The 17,862-nt window shown below is 30.3% G+C and overlaps 1 protein-coding gene across 1 annotated transcript in view; it reads right to left on the bottom strand.

Moving 5' to 3' along the window:
• LOC134708540 (homeobox protein Hox-B7-B-like) overlaps nucleotides 1-12,504 on the bottom strand; it is a 31,507-nt gene extending 19,003 nt beyond the window's left edge. Inside the window, exon 1 of the mRNA XM_063569169.1 lies at nucleotides 11,906-12,504. Coding sequence (XP_063425239.1) covers nucleotides 11,906-12,398 — 493 coding nt within the window. The 5' untranslated portion in view covers nucleotides 12,399-12,504. The remainder of the gene's footprint in view (nucleotides 1-11,905) is intronic.
• Between the last annotated feature and the right edge of the window lie 5,358 nt (nucleotides 12,505-17,862).

Genomic DNA, 17,862 nt, shown 5'->3' with positions numbered 1-17,862 from the left:
GGTACATATTAAAGCATCGTTCTAAATATGCATGATATATCTTTCGCTGGACTTAATTCATTTAGTTTTAGAAATTAATGTTGCAAAACGTTTTGTTCTATGCCTGCTTACATACAAGTCGGTACCACAAAGAGTTTATAGTACCGACTTGTAAATATTCTACAAAAAGATCTATTTTAATAAGATACTAAATTCATTTGTGCTAAATTCACGAGTATTTCAATACTATAGAAAAATTAAGTCAAAATGTATATGAAATTCAAATTATATCTCAATAGCTATTTTAACTTCCTTAAGTAAAGATGACTGAATATGGATTTGTGTTCTTTAATGTCATGTAACTCTGTAACTGTTACTGGTTTTAACCGTTTCCTAAGTATAGGGAACTTGTTATCTCTTTCTTACCCTGTCCTTATGTCGAAAATATTTGTTATTGTTATTGCTAGTATCATGTAGCACTGGTTTCTTTGGAGTTTTTTTTGTCGTTGGGTTGCTGTCTCATTTTTGTTCACCTCACATCGTTTATACAAGGTTTTGTCTGTCTATGTTCTACATGTCAAATTGTCATTTTCTTTGGAAAAGAAAAAGTGTTATTATAACGATTGGGATTTGAGAAAATGGACAGACTAAAGTTTGTGGCCATTGGCCATCTCGAAATAATGGTATCTCAGGATGTTCTGGTTTTATTCTACATGCCTAAAGCAATATATTTGTAGATGAAATATGCCTGTAACACACAAATAAAAAGAATTGTCACTCGAAGTGTAAAGATAAATGTTTTCTGTCTCTTTTACCTCCCCCACACACAGAAAATCTTAACATTTTCATTAAAAATATCACGAGACTACGAGGTTAGTCACTAGTAACGGTTTTATAAATGTCCTGATTGAAAGTTTAAAAATTTCACCTTCCGTTCTTTTAATGTATTTTTAAGATTTGTTCCTCAAGATTATCTATTTGACCTTATTGAAAGAAACGACCTTTTTCACACCTGCACGTGTGGGTTACTCGGACTTTTGACGGTGACAAATGGTCGAATTATGCCAAAACATTACACAAGCATGACGTATGGAAATCGAGGAATGACAAACTTGTTTACTTTTGGATTACAAATACCGGAATTGTGACCGGATTAAGTCCCTTTATGTCCTTTTTATGGTCACTCGAGCAATAAAGTTTGATGTACTTTTCCGATGATAATAGGAATAACGAAAAACATATTCATTTTAGAGATAATGGTTGTCCAATTCTTGCATATTTCTAATCTTAAGAATGCATAAGTGATTGTAATTATTATGGCGGTCATTACAGTTACTAGTGAGAAATATGCGAGAATGGGACATAAAATTATACTTGACGAAATAAGCTACTCGTAAACTTAGGCATAAAACTGCTATTAGAGCACACCTGTTTGTTCACACCTGTCCGCAGTAAAATTGTTTGAAGTTCTTAGTTAGATATAACAATGATCTCATCAGGCTCGTAAAATCGGTTGAATCCCGACTTCGTTTTCCAGTTTAGAAAATTATGGCATCCATTAGTTGAAACTATATTGCTCAAAAGTCAAGTTTGGACTTATTCTAAGATTAAACTTAAAACTAATGTTTCAAAAATACATAACCTGGGGCAATTTAAACTTGCAGAAACATATTTACACATTTAACAGAAAAGAAACTACGAAATCTTCAACATGAATATGACTCTTACTAATTGTTGCAACTTTGAAGTAAATTGTTTTGGGTTGTAAAACTTTCAGGAACAACAATTAAAAAATAAATAAGTTTGGATACTTCATTAAAATTAGACAAACAAATCTGCAAAACGATCTTCAAAACGTGGGAAGCTAGCCATTGAAAACAAATTTGAATTGTCAATATTCTGTCCGTCGTTGCAGCAATCAGTTAAATATTCATTCCTCGCCATATGTACATGATTTATAGTCATTTGTCAATAAATATTATGTTGTGGTCAATTTTCTAGCCATATGCAACTATTACAGTCATAATTACGTTCGATAACTCTGCATGTGACTGGTTCATTTAGGATTTTTTTACTGGTTACCTGATGAATTATTTAAAGAAAATTGAAAAATATATTTAGTTCACCTCGGTTTATATCCATTCGATGTCTTCTTTTATGAATATAAAATAATATTGCAAAGAATTTCATTGATAATCGGACATCACTAACCGGCATAGGTATTGTCAAAGCATGCATCTACATGGGTATTGTCAAAACTTACATCGTGATTAGGTGCCATGTTTGTTTTCTTTGATCACGTTGATGTTATGACTTAATTAATATCTCCTTAATCTAGCTATATCTAAGGCTATTCCTATAGTTACAATAACGTGTCATATTTAATTGCAATATAAACAGTGAAAATAAATTGAATTATGTGCATTAACAAAATAAGTGTCGAACATCCTCTACGTTTGAAAATTATTTGTTCGCCATTTTTTCAAAGTTTTATAAAAATAACAACAGCATGTTTAAGCTTGATAAAAAGGAACCAATGTTCGATTACATGCTGCTTTAAGGTAAGACAGTGACTGAAAACGCGAGCATCCAACAGTTATTTAATTTTCATTGTAAAAATCGTACAAATTATATTTTTACCATGTCGCCCCACGCTGTCAATCTGGTCGCCATCTTGAAAAATAATAGCAGATTTTCTGAAAATAGCTTATTTTCAAATCAATTTGGAAGGGACATACTAGAAAATTAAACTATTCTTTATACGATATTTCAAATATTTATGAATATAATAATAAGCACAAAGACCCACAATTATTCCATCTGTTTTGTTTAAATCGCAATTTAAGGCTAAAGACGACAGAAAATCCAATAGTTATCGTAGTTGTATGATTTAACAGTGTGAACTATCGAGACAACAAGACAAATTTTCAAAAGCATTTGGAAGGGAGAAGATCAAAATTTAAACTATTCCAAAAGGAATATTGTTATTTCTAAATATATGAGGAATTACTACAAAGACCCACACTTTTAGTATCATGAATTTAAAGTAATGTATTTCATCGATTCCAGAAAGCCCCTATGCATTTCTATACAATTTACTTGGGCTTGATACGGGTGATGTGTGACGTCACAAAAGTCACGTGATGACTGCTATAGTTGGATATGTTTCTCCTTTTCTCATTTCTTGTACAATCAATATACATTCTAGCCTAGTAAATCAAAAATATTACGAAATCTTTATGATTTTCCGTTGTATTCATCTTGCGTTTGTGTCAATTCCGAAGAAATATATTGGAAAAGACTTGTCATGCGGGCATTAGTTTTGATCTCGCAGATTTATGGGCAAAAATTGTGTACAGGAGTAAAGTTCCTTGTTGTCGCCGAAGGCTTTTCTTGCTTTACAACGTCAAAAAATACGCAATTATGGATATTGGATCTGATTTACAGTTTTACCAGCAGAGTAGCATCTTGGCTGGTGGCCTACATATAACGGATGACATTCAGATCTAACGAAATCCCGAAAAAGTAAACATACAACGGTTGACATTCAGATCTAACGAAATCCCGAAAAAGTAAACATACAACGGTTGACATTCAGATCTAACAAATCCATGTTAAATTACTGGTATCGCTTGGAAAATCTTGATTCCCAATTTTCTCTTCTTAAAGATGCTTATGTAACATCACAGAATCTTTCTCACTCAAAAAAAACATCTTGGTATGGCTCTATGAAGTCAATTCTTGAAATGATCCCAGACATCAATCATCTATCTTCACCATTACCAAAAATTAATAGCTTCAAAGTTAATATGAAAAAAATATTAAAATCATATTTTATAGACTTGTGGAACACTGAATTGGTAAAGCATTCAGATGGTAAACTTAGAACTTATGTTACATTTAAATCAGTTTTTGGAAGAGAAAAATATCTTTCCATTATTGGGAATTTTGAACAGAGACGAAGCTTAACAAAGCTCAGAATTTCATCACACCACTTAAGAATTGAGTCTGGAAGGTATCAGGGTACTCTCCTAAATGACAGAACTTGTACTCGTTGTAACTCCGGAGATGTGGAGGATGAATATCATTTTTTATTCCAATGTGTTAAATTTAATGATGACCGCAATCATCTATTTCAAGAGATAACTAAAAGTTGCCCCAACTTTTTAACTCTTAACGCAAGAGATAAACTGATATGGCTTATGAACACAGAAGATAAGTCTATTCTCACTGCTGCATGTAAATTTATTTCGAAAAATTGTTAATTATGTGGCCTTCTTGTCTGCTTCAGACACGAGGAGGACTGTGTAAATACCACAGCTCCTTGAGTACCGCCCCTTGGTGTCTGTTGCAGTAGGGAAACCTACACTATTCTCAATACCTGTTTACTGCAGTATATGTTATTTGCTGTGAATATACATAAACTTTTTTCATTTGTGTTTGTTTTTCTGCATCAGATACGAGGAGGATTGTTAGAGCTTTTAAGATCACAATCCTAGAGCATCGTCCCTTGGTGTCTGTTGCAGCTAAACAATCATTTATTTTTTTATATTTTATATTTATACATTTTCAGCAAAATATTATAAAATCAAGTGAGAAAAAAAATGGGGTTTGCCACATCTCTGGAGTAGCAACTCTCAAATACTTTTTTATTTAACAAATAATACCTGTATGACTATTTCAATAGTTTATTTTACAATGTTATGTAAAATACTGTATGTTGTATCAATCATATATGTTATGTGTATATGCCCCCCTGGGGACCTAATTTGGAAAATAAAATTTATCTTATCTTATCTTATCTAACGAAATCCCGAAAAAGTTAACATACAACGGTTGACATTAAATCTGAAGAAGTCTCGAAAAAGTTGAAACTATATTGCTAACATTTCATATTCGATAACAAAGTTAAATTTATCAAACGATTTGAAAGCAACTTTATGTGCGAGTCTTTTTAGCTAGTTTTAGTTTGCTTTCATGTCCATTTCTTATCTTTTTTTTTTCAACCGCCTCCAAATGTACTGGTTTAAGTGATTGCCATTATGCTGAAAATTTCATATGATTGCAATAAAAGTATGAAATATAGATAGACCTTAATGATCACCTACAAAGACTATCAGAAGACCATAACAGACCCAAAATGTCTTCACAACCAAAGATAAGTTTTATATCCCTGAGAAAATATATTATTTGATATTTTTTGTTCGTTGACATGGATTTCAACTTGTTTTCTTTTTATAAATCTGACTAAAGGAAATCATAGACATATTTTATGGTATAAAATGTATGAATCGATTTGTAAGATTTCAGGAAAACTATAATTATGCATTTCATTTTAAAACAAGATCAGTTTTCAAGAAAATGCTTTGTCAACCTTGTGTGGATGATTTTAGCTTTTTTACCAAAACATCACGGAAATGTGTAATTACAATTTACGTAAGCTCAGTTTGCTTTTTTTGCCTCGAAAACCTAATTTTCTTTAGGAAAATATTGAACACTATCCTCTAGGCATATTTTCTAAATTATCTCTATGGTAACCATATCTTTCATAGAAAAAAGATGCAATCCATATAATTATCTCTTTGCCTAAAACGCCATTCTCACTACGTTTAAAACGGATGTCAAATTACTTCATCTCTATGAATGAAACACGAAACAGTTACATGACGCTTGACAGTTAATTGACACATACAAGTCAAAAGCTTTTTCTTGCTTTTCAATTTCTAGAATGACTCATATATCTGATGGCTAAGCATATAACGTATATGAGACTTCTGGAAAACCAAGATAAAACAATTGTTTAGAAGAAACAGGAAGTGCTATGGTCAATGTTTAGAGACTAAGATAGCCCTTCCGGATCACGTGATACGACTACATGCTGGCAATGCGGCTTGGCTTTTATTATTGGAATTTGCTTGCATTTATTTATTTTCTATTGTAAAGATTGAGAATAGAAATGGGGATTGAATCAAAGAGACAACAACCCGACCAAAGACAAGAAAACAGTTGTATGTTGTTTATTAATATTTCCTTGTCTTGTTCAGTTGTGTCTGTCTTGTGTTGTCCAAAGGACTTAAGATGTGTGTTCATTCTTATACCGGGTATATGCTGAAACGTTCATTTTTTTTTAAATATTGAGATAAACGCATGGTCATGAAACAGATGGTTACTTAAAGACAAGTTAGACAAAATGTGTCCAGACTAGTTGGTTGAAAGATGAACCAAAGGAAACGGAAGTCCAGATATAACAGAAAGATCTAAACAAGAGAGGTATAGACCGAGGCTCCTAAACATTTGAAGCAAAAAGTTATATATTTCAGACAGCTCATCAAAGATCACAATGTTTCTCTGTGATTATAACCGTTTTCACAATTTTTAATAAAGTACTGAAACGTAGAAAATTGTCACTCAAGAATTAATCAAAGAAAGCCTAATATCTTATATAATTTCTGTACTTCTGTGACCAGTCACTAGTTCAATGAAGACGTACTATTGCTATACTGACTAACTAACATTAAAGATGATAACTAGTCAATTTAATTTGAAAACAGTTAAAGCAAATTGTATGCTAAAAGTCACAATTGCAGATACACGTTATCATACAATGTTCATAGAAAGACAAACCCCTGTTCGAAGTTACATAAATGTTTTTCAAGACCCAGAAAGTTTAAAGTGGCTCATATCAAAGAATTCAAGTTTACTGTTCATTACAAGTTGTTAACTTGATTCGAAATGATAATTGTTAATTGATTGATTATGTGTTGTTTAACACCACTTTCAGCACTACTATGCTATTTCATTGCGGTCAGTTGTCATTGGTGGAGGAAGTCAGATTGTCCAGAGAGAACAAACAATTACAATAATGTTAATAGAAAATATAGAAATGTTTCATGGAATTATTCAGAGAGGACAGATGAATTGCAAGCTTGCTTGATAAGATTGTTACTAGTAACTAAGAAATTGGTCGATTGATCGACTTGTCGATATGTAATGTTTATCACCGTTGCGGGTCAAGTTAATGCCAGGTCGAGTTAAGTCTAAATCTGGTTATAAGTAATTGTAAAAAATAATTACTTTGATTTACTCGAAAGGCATACGGTGAGATGTTTTTACTTACATTGAATCAGAAGGGTATGAAATTAAATCCTTAGAAAGGTAAAGTACAATTTCAAATCTGTAAAAACAGCATTTGCAGAGGAGAAAATTTCTAAAAAAAACTTGAATTAATAGTTATCTTTTTCTTTTAACAAAGAATTAATAGATCCCGCGCAACCAAATATCTTTACGTAGGTCCTGGGAGTCTGAATATTTTTGCAAACCAATTCGAAGTTTTGACTGAATAAGTAAGCATATTGGAGTTGCAAATTGAACTACTCTAAAGGTACCAATTCGTGTTGGCGATGTACATTTCCACAATATTTGCTAGAAGTTACTTTAACAAGAAAAATATAATTTTAAAATAAAAGATTGTATAATCGGAATTAATGTTTAATATCATTTGACCCCTTCCCTATACTCTTTCCTTTCCTTAATAATTATTAAAAGTTGAACTAAGGAGGTTACATTAGAAGGTACTATATAATTGATTATATCTTGGAATACGCATTGTATCATATGTGCTTTGTCCAATAAAATATTTGAATTTGAATATAATTTTCATGAAAGCGCTTTTAATTATTTCTTAATTTTGATTCTCTTCATTCGTCCCCCATTTTCTATTGGTACACTTCAAACCCAAAAGTATAAAGCTGTCCTTCAATCTTATCATAAAGAAACTGAGGTTGTAACTCCCTCAGGCAAGGACATTTAGTGGATTTGCCTTTTAAAAGGGCATTGTTGTTTCATAGCTTTTCTACTGTTTCGGTAATTGTACATCCTTTGCTTTCTAAGGGTTCATGATGGTGCCACAATGGTAAATCCAGAAAAAGCACTTCGGACGGAATTCATATACTATTGTTTCTCTTATTCAATATAAAGATTTAAAAACATGGTGACCGAATGAAAAAAGTTTTGAAAAATCAAATGAATTCATATTATTTAAGATTAAACTTTTCAATCATGGTACAATTTGATTTCATTCTAAATCTAAAATGCGACCAAGGAAGTAATAACAATCTATTTTACTCTTATTTATTCTGTAAAGTTATACGGCTAGATAATTTTACTTACATTGAATCGGACGAAAATGAAATTAAAGCCTTTACAGGAGTTAGTTATAATTTCATATTTGATATAAAATAAATGGGTAATGTGTATGATATGAGTTAGTCTGCTTTTCTTGGTGGAAATACATGGATTGATTTGCATTTTAACACACAACTCAATAGTTGATTTGAATATCTTAACGTTTGATGAACAGAATCCCCTTTAAGAATTTTAAACAACTAATCCTCATTTTAGGCAAACCTGTAAAGTTTTTTGTGTTTTTAAACTTAATCTCGATTCAAATATTTTAGTGTAGCAGTGATTTTTTTTTACAAATATTTTTTCCCCTTCGTTTATAAGGATCGCTTTGTAAGGTATACGATACAAGAAAATTCACATTTTTCTTTCAAAAAGTTCCTAAAGCAAGTTAATAAAGCAGTCTTGGTAAGTCTTCAGTAACAACCAAACAAACGATAAAAGTTGACAAAAAAGGCGCCTTAAACCGATAGATAATCAATTCAAAACAGAACATGCTTAAAACCCCAAAATTTTATACTTCACAATAAGAATGTATCTAGTCTTCTTTTCGCTGTTGTGTATGATTTGACAACAAAGGAGACTTGTCCATCTTCTGCATTTAAATATTGTATCAGTCTGAAGGTTCTACCTATTATGAGGTGTGGGGTAGACGCCAAATTACAACAACCAACCAACTAAAACATCAAAAAGTCAACATACGGTTTCCAACAATAGACAATTGACCACTCATATGTCAAGCTCTAAATTGGTTTAGTTTTGTGTTTACAAAATGATTTAACCAACCTTGTTCCCCAAAATGAAGAAAAGCTTATAAATAAAAATACTCTTCGGTTACATATATTTGTATTTTCTTTTAAAATGAATTCGCAATATATTTTGTAATGAGTTATAGAAATTTATAAATCTAATTTAGTATAAGTATTTCACGTTAGAGTTATGTTTTCACATACCTAAGTATCAATGGGCAATTTTAAACATGTAAAAATAAAAGAGTACAGGGTATATGTCAGTGACAGCAACCCTATGACACACACAAATCTAGAATATTTATTCATTTCAACTTCTTTTAATCTTTTAACGATTAACTGTCTCTTTATATTTTCCATATATTTTGTACAATATCTTAAATTAAAAAAAAACATAAAAAATTTAATGTTCATATATTTGCAAATTAATTTTATAGAGCTTGACTAGAGGCTGACTTATAACAAATAAATATTTTTGTTTTCCAATTGAACTGAAACAAATCATCGGGCTATCAACAAAGTGCTCAACTTCAGGAACAAAAAACAAACATACCCAAAATCCTTTTTGAGGTATCACGAAGCAGCTATTAAATAATACAAATAAATTTATTGTGATCTGACATTAATATAATTGTGTTTAATGATGGTTCGTATTTTTATGAATTAGTTTGATCCGCCATCAAATCCTGTCAGGAATAATGAGTATTTAATAGTTTTGGTTGTGGATCTTTGAGATTTATACAGCACTACCTATTAAACAGTTGATTATTTTCTCATTTTGTTGGACAGCCATAATACGTCACGGATTATCACGTTTGTATAACCCTATTCAAACTTTCAACAATATTTTCTTTGTGGTTTTTTCAAGTTCAAAAATTATTTGAATGATATTTTGTATTTCTTGACAATGACCATAATAACTTGTAAAAGGGTGAATAAGATCTAATTGATATTTTGTGTAAGGATAATTTAAAATCTTGATTTTTTTTTACATATACACAACAAACTAATTTTGAAAACTTGAGACAATTTTTATGCTTTAATTTGAAGGGGAAAAAATAATCCTTTTTATCCTATAGGTAGCCTTAATGAACTAATATAGATATATAGCCTTTTTTGTGATAATGCGGCGTAAAGCAACCAACAATCAATCAATAGATATTTATTAAATTTAAAAATATTTTTTTCTAAAGAGTGTTGAATAAACTAAATGTTTTTCCTTCTTTCAATGTTTCATTTATAACTTTTGAGTCACTGTTTTATACAAAGAACTTCAATGATCATTGGATTCCTGTTAAAAATTTTGCAGAAAGTTCGCTTTTGATGAAAGATATTTGACTGTGAGCAGTGTAATGGCAATTAAACATTTTAATCTCAAAAATATGCAGTTAAACTTTTACATCACAAAATGAATTAATCCATAGCTATCTGTCTAGACTCAACTTCTCAAACCTCGGCGATTTTTTGTTACTTTTTTGTCTGACTGAAATATCTTTTAGCCTATATTTACTAAACCTAAATAGTGTTGCTTAAACAACGATCTTGTTCAATGTTCTAATTTCAAAGGGTCACATATTTTACCTTTTAAACTTTATAATTTAATACAGGCGTTAATTGTTTTTAATTTTAACTTTTCGTGTGATTTTATCTTTATTTTGATCAGGCAATTCGCCAAAAAAAGTTGATGTTCAAATGTTATAACTGGTAAAAAATACAATAAAAGGGAAACAACTCGAGAGTGAAAAGCTGAATCATTTTGGTCGTTATCAGATGTAATTATTGTTATATGATTACAGCAGAAAAACAAAAAAATAATCTTTGTCATTTTTTTACAAGAGAAAAATTCGCATGAGACGTCATGAAATATTTAGTACCATACTTCACTTGCAATGTTATTCACTAGTTACAGTAAAAGAACTTGTTCAGTTGTACTAGGTTATTTTGTCTAAAATGAATTTTGAAATTTATTTCATTTTTATATGTTTTTGTTACTCATTGTGAAGTTCTCGGTTAACAGGCAGTACACGTTTAACAATGAAGCGTCGTTTGTAATTTCTGTCATTAAAATGTCTTTATTATTAAATTTGAATTTTAAAATTTGTTGAAATGATGATACAACACTTAAGTTGATCATTCTCGCCATTTTCAACAATTAATTGCTATTTTTGTTACATGCGGGTACAATTTCTATTAAATATTCATAGTGATCATATATTTTATTGCCCTGAAACATTGCTCAATTTACAAAATGATTTAAGGGGAAATTTCTACAGTCAGTAATTTTCAATTTACATTTTTCACCACCTTTATTTACAAAAAAATAAATTTTAAAGAATATATTCACCTAATTTGTTTCATTGTTTATTTTTTAGTATTTTTAAAAGTAGAAAAATAGCAAGAAACAATTTTATCTTGTAAACGAGAACAAATTTCTGAAAACTATAAAACCAACAGTGTTCGTTGATTTAATGCCTGTATTGCATTTTTATTGCCGAGTATCTGAGGGTTTCTGAGGGCAAAAGAAATAAAAAGAAAATGTTATGGCAAAAGAAAATGCTTGTGCTTATAGAACAAGTTCTAAATGTCAAACAGAAATGAATTTGATATCTGAAACCTAGCGTTACTTAGTAATAAATTTTGTAATAAAATAGAGAAAATTTTCAATATCAAATACAAGCAATAAATTTAAGGACGTAAACATATCGTAAAAATAAATACATGTTTATCCTTAAATCACTATGCACTAGAAAAATTTATCTAAAAAATGCCGCAAGATAAAATTGATGTTCTGTGGTTAAGAAATCTTTATTATTATTTTCCGGACACTAATAAATAATACATTTTGACATTTGTATTAATAAGTTTCTATCTCAATTTTTATAACTATATTGGACAAACAATCTCCCAGATGAGGGGTCATATATCCATGTTTACTGCCCAATCATTAGTTTTATGTGTATTTTATTTGTAAAATGAAATAAAACAAGGCTACTAACCTACAATTGACATCCACGGATAGAACGGTGGTGGTGGCTCACCATCCTCATTTCCAGATGGGGTCCCTGGTGTCAGCGGACTAATTGGATCTTTACTGGTTCCATTATTTATATTATTACTTGTAGGAATATTTTCCGGACAAGTTTCCCTATAACGTAAATTCCCAGAAACACTCATATTGGGATAAAACGATGGACGTCCCGCGTGCATACCCATTCTTTGGCTGAGATCATGAGTCCGTTGTAGAGCCTCCATACGACATGCTTCGGCCTGGTTATATCCCATATAGTACCGTTGGGACCTATAATCAGCCCCTGTTGGACAAATATCGGGGATGTTCAAAAAATGATCCATGTATGATGAATTTTCTGTTGTACCATGTAAATCATCACCTCTCGTCGACGCCGTATGTCGTAAGGGCAAATACGAGCTCATTCCAAAATGTTTGTAAGTGTGAGAGCCGTCCACAGTGTTTTGTTGTGAGGACACCATCTACGAAAATATTATTTCAGTTCCAGAAATTTGTTTGAGATGTCTCAGGGACCCTGTAGCCCTTTCAACAGATAACTGACACATTTAATACTCAACCAATCACATTTCAACGGTTTTGACCTCTGGTGACCCTAATTCTTCACAGCTTCGAGTCTGGATTTCCTCCGCTGCGTAAAGCAGTTCCTCGGTTTTCGTTGCATAGATGAATTGAACGCCTGTTTATATTTTTAAATTATGTTGATTATATAAACAAATAGCTTAGTGAAACTTATTCTAAATTAATTCAACGGAGCGTTGTAAATATTTGGGTAAGTGAGAAAGAAGGTGTTCACTATCACTGTAATTTGTTTAAAAAGTCTAATAACAACATCAAAGGCACTTATCTCTACATATCCCATTATTTAGAAATTTTTCAAAAATTCTGTCAAAGATATTTTTCAATCTGTTTTTCTGTAAATACATGGATTAAGTCAAAGAGATCTTTCTTTGCACTGAGTAAATTTATATAAGTGATAAATAGATACAAGCTAAGGCCTTGTCTGACGGAATTGAAATATGATTGGGTTCTGTTACCGTCCTAATTACAAAAGAATAATGGTGTGTTTATGGCTTCTTTATTTTAATCTTTGTTCAGGTGGCGAAGAGAGAAATGAACCAAATATACAAACCTTTTTGATAAAGAAATCTGGTTAATTTAGGATTTTATCGGCGTTTGTTATGACGAATAAACAAAACAACTATAAAAAAAATATTCAGCCGAGAAAAAAAATACTAATAAAAAATTGTATATTTTTATTGCACCTTATTCTTAAAAGTGTAGTTTTTTTCTGTAATGGTAGAATGTTCATGAAAAATAATTTATATTCATTTAATTAATATTTTTCACTTGATTATATTTTTCAGATAGAAACGTTATGTGCTACAACAAGAACAGAATATGCGAAATAATGGGAAATATATTAATTAATTGAAATACTGACATAAACAATATCAGAAACCTATTTATGTTAATTTAATTCCACATAACCCTACGAGTTATTTTCCATATTTTTCCAATATAACACGTGTTAATTTAGTAACGGGACCTAGTAAATATATCAAAATAAAATGAAACAGCTCAAATTAATATAAATGTCTTTTGTGGAAGACCACACAATTTAGAACACACATTATACCATTGACGAAACAAATTTAGCGAAAAAAATAAATGTGTTTCTTAATGTGAAAAGAAAACATATTAATTTCGTATGATATTAACAGATTGATTTAGGGAACGATTACCCAGCACCCCCAGCCAATCCTGTACGGTTTTCTTCACAGAAATTGCTTATGTATAAACATTGAAATTCGAGGAACCTGTGGGTATTGTGTACTCAACTGGGACACCATTCTAAAATGACTTCGTGGACAATTACTTTGTCACAAAGATGCTACAACCCTATTATTACAGAACAAACTATGTTTTAGAAGGTTGACAAGCCAAGAAAATTTAAAACCTCACTCCTTTTGACATCCAAACCAGTTTGAAAATATCTTTTCACTAGGTTGAAAGTCTATATGAATTTCTTGTCTATAATTAAGACATGGATAAGTTCATATATAGTTTTCTTTTCATTTAAGAGACAGTAATTTAATGCAACACCTGGTATTTTATATTAGAAATAAATCTTAGCAGATAATACGTACAAATTAGAGGGTTCAATAAGTTTTTGATTTAGTTTTGTCCGGAGTCTGTCATGTCCTTACATAGGCCGTTTCCTCTATGTATTTATTTGATGTATAATTTTATCTATTGGTCAAAGGGTCGAAGAGATATTTGTTTAATATTATTCTATAATTAATGCGTTGCTGGACAGGATATGAGGGACATTTATCTAGGACTAATAGTTGTGGATTGAGTAACCAAATCCATTCAGCGAAAAACTAATTGTTCTTAATTGTTAGGCACGCTTCGTTGGCAGACTAGACTTTTCTCTCAAAGGCCCCTTACAACAAAAGAAAAATAATTTCCTTTATATTTTCAATGGGTTTGTCGTAGAAAGTTTTGTCTTAAATAGAACCCACATCTTCTTGGTGACAGAAAGTTTCAGTTTCTCCACAAAAAGTATTAGGCTTTAGTTTGAATATCTATGGTTTCTAATGAAAAAAATAAAACCTTGTCTATGTTTGATAAAGTTAAATACATTGACTTTAAAAATTGATCAATGAGCACATCAGAGATTATTTAAAACGAACTTACACCTCTCAATGAGGATATAAAAATCAAACGGGGTAGTACAAACAGTTTCGATACACTATACCACGAAATAGCTTCCTATAGTTGGTAGATTTATTCTATGTAATTTTTTCTGTTAAAAAAATACAAAACCCGAAGATTTCAAGATACAGACCACACCTCAAACACAAAGAAAAGGAGAGAAACTCAATTATAATAAATCAAAACAATGGATAACTTCTGTTGCGCCATAAATAAGCTTTCTACTAATTGAGGAGGAATGAGAATTTTGATACGCAACAAAAAACTAATTTCACAGCAAATGTACATTTTAAACCAAACAAAATGAAAAAGATCATTCGTTTATCCAAAATTAATGATAAAAATATGGCTTCTTGAGTGAAATCAGTTTGTGAGATTGTTCCAAGTTTTACTGTCATTGTTTGAGTTACAGCCCTGCACGTGGTGGAACAAAATGGAGAATTTAATGGTAGAAAGATTAAGCCTAATACCTTCTTTAATAAAGATCACAATTGGTTGTGAAGACTTCAGCTCAACGAAGACAATAAACCAAGTCTGATTTATTCATCTTGATACACATAAATACTCATAAAATTGACTTGAAATTATGCATCTCGGTGGAAAAAGCCATATTTTCTTCTTATTTTGCTAGCAATGTGAAACGCCTCAAGCTTGTTCAAATGACTATGCCAAGTTTTTTATGCTTTTTGGTACAAAACAGCAAATAACCAGAAAGGCTATAAACCAAGTATATGTATAACAATAAAACATCCCTGCGTGGTCATATCCCCCTAAAGAAAGTCGTAATTTTGTAAAATTAAAGTGGTTTAGTATCAAGATTCGTTTGTTGTTTCGTTTTAAGAGCTTAGAATTAAAAGGAAGGTTATATTTCCATAATTATGTGAGCCGACTAGAAAGTTTATGTCTTTACGACAAAAACGGGTCAGGATACAAGAATGAAAGAGTAATAAAACTTTGTCTGCGGTAGATATAAGAAGAAAACGAACGCACCTGCCCTCAGAACGATTTTATACTGTGTAGAGTGAAAATCCCTCTTCATTTTTATTTTGTCTTCTAATCCAAGGAATATTTGTTTGTTTCTGTGTTTTTGTGTACATAGAAATTACTTATACCTTCCCTCTTGTGGTGGTCCGGAAGATTGAAATGGATTTAAATATGGCGGCTTGTTGTTTTCAAAATCATTTTAATATTTTGTTTTACCTGTTTCTTTGTGCTTAAAAAATATCTCTTCTTGATTCACTTCAGGATATGTGGGGAAAAGGCATTGACCGGTCGGATTAATAATTGTTCATGCTACTTTTATGGAGTTTTAAGAAGGATTGAAAGAAAACAGGATTTTCTTATGTTCAAGTGAAATCAGGAGGTATTTTCAATAATTGCTGAATAAATGCATGTATATAACTATTTGATGAACTTGGCTAACATGAACCTACACATATGTTATAACGAATATATTTTTACACACATTCGTTTCTATTTTGTCTTCTTTTACAAGTAAACAAATGAGTACAAATGGGTCAACAAATAAAAAATAAATATGTATATTTTTGATGTCGGCTTTATTATATATATCATTAAACATATTTATTTGATATCGTTATTGAGAATTTTATTATATTGAAGAAGTTTACAAGTAATTTAGTTTTTCTTTCAACAAATGCCATGTTGTATATTATTTTTAAATGATGTTTGAATTATGTTTATAGAATATTTTCAATCAGCTCCTTCAGTGGAGTGGGTTATAAAATGAACAAACAAACATTCGTCCGTACTGATTTTTTTGAGTATGAATAAAAAAGTGTCTTCTATTTTATATTTATTTTAATTTTGATAAGCATGCGAAGTCATATTTTTATTTACTTTAAGTACTTTAAGTAAATAAAAATATGAAATCGCTTGCTTATCAAAATTAAAATTAGTTTAATTTTAGTAAGATGTTCACGGAAAGGGTGAAATGGAATGATCAGAAACAGTATGAAAATATGTAAATAAAATATGCAATTTAAATTAATAAATCAAACATTAAAGATGTGTAAAATAATAGATTAAAATATCATATAAAACATTTAATTCGTATACGATTGTTAGACACAGACAAAGAACTCTGACAAGGTTAAATGTATATTATTTATTACTTATAAACAAAATAAAATATAATATAATAAACATTTTGATTAAGACGATACCAGTAGTCAAATTTTTAAAAAGATCAAAGAAATTAGTCAAATTAAATATACGTATATCATAATTTTAAAGAGTTAAAGGTTCGTGACATTTGAAACAAAAGATCAAATAAAATTATTGATACATGTTAGTACGTATCTTGTAGGTAGTAACGCTTTATTTCATAATTATAACCGAATGACAAAGTTTGTTTTGAAGTTTGTAACACGCTATGGTTTTAAAGATTAAGGTCGAACCCTTTATTACACGTTTTGCACAAAGAAATTACTCAATTGTACAAAATGTATAAAGAAAAAGTCATAACGCCACTACTGGGGTCACTCGCTACTGCGGAGAGCTCGCGAACTTCACATTAATCTTATATGTAATGATTGCCTCGTTTATAAGCCATTTGGATACTTAGCCGATTAAATATATCTTAATATAAATACAATTTATCTTAATAAACTCGGAACATTATTGATAATTCACCTTTTCGCCAGGTAGCCATTATTATATTTATTTAGGACAAATTCCAACAATGTATTCATAAACACGATGACATACCACGTTGAATAAAGAAGAACACACACAATCATATTGGATAACGAGTTCGGCATATTGTATTCATACGCTGTCGATATCAAATGAAAATTTAATATTTTATTTTCTTTCATGATAATTGCATATGGATATATTTTGTAAATTCAATAGTTGGTTGATGATTTTTCGGTTAAAAGAAATTAATTGAAATTATTCTAATGGAAATGAATTTATTTAAAATATTCTTGAATCTCTATAACTTCAATAATTTGTAAGGATTCACTGTAAAATAAAATGTGTATACATCTTTTAAAATCTTAGTCCAAAATATAACTTTATTGCTAACAAAAACACTTTTTTTTTAATTTTATACAACAATTTCAAGTAAATAAAGAGAATTCAGCATAACATTTTTTTCTAATGAAAATTAACTGTATTAATATGATATCACAATTATCACTCTTATAAATGGGTCTTGGTAAAAATTAAGAAGCAAAATAC

This window comes from Mytilus trossulus, chromosome 2, assembly GCF_036588685.1.
Source record: "Mytilus trossulus isolate FHL-02 chromosome 2, PNRI_Mtr1.1.1.hap1, whole genome shotgun sequence".
Taxonomy (NCBI): Eukaryota; Metazoa; Mollusca; class Bivalvia; order Mytilida; family Mytilidae; genus Mytilus; species Mytilus trossulus.
The sequence above is the reverse complement of the archived record's forward strand: the minus strand, read 5'-3'. Positions and strand labels throughout refer to the sequence as shown.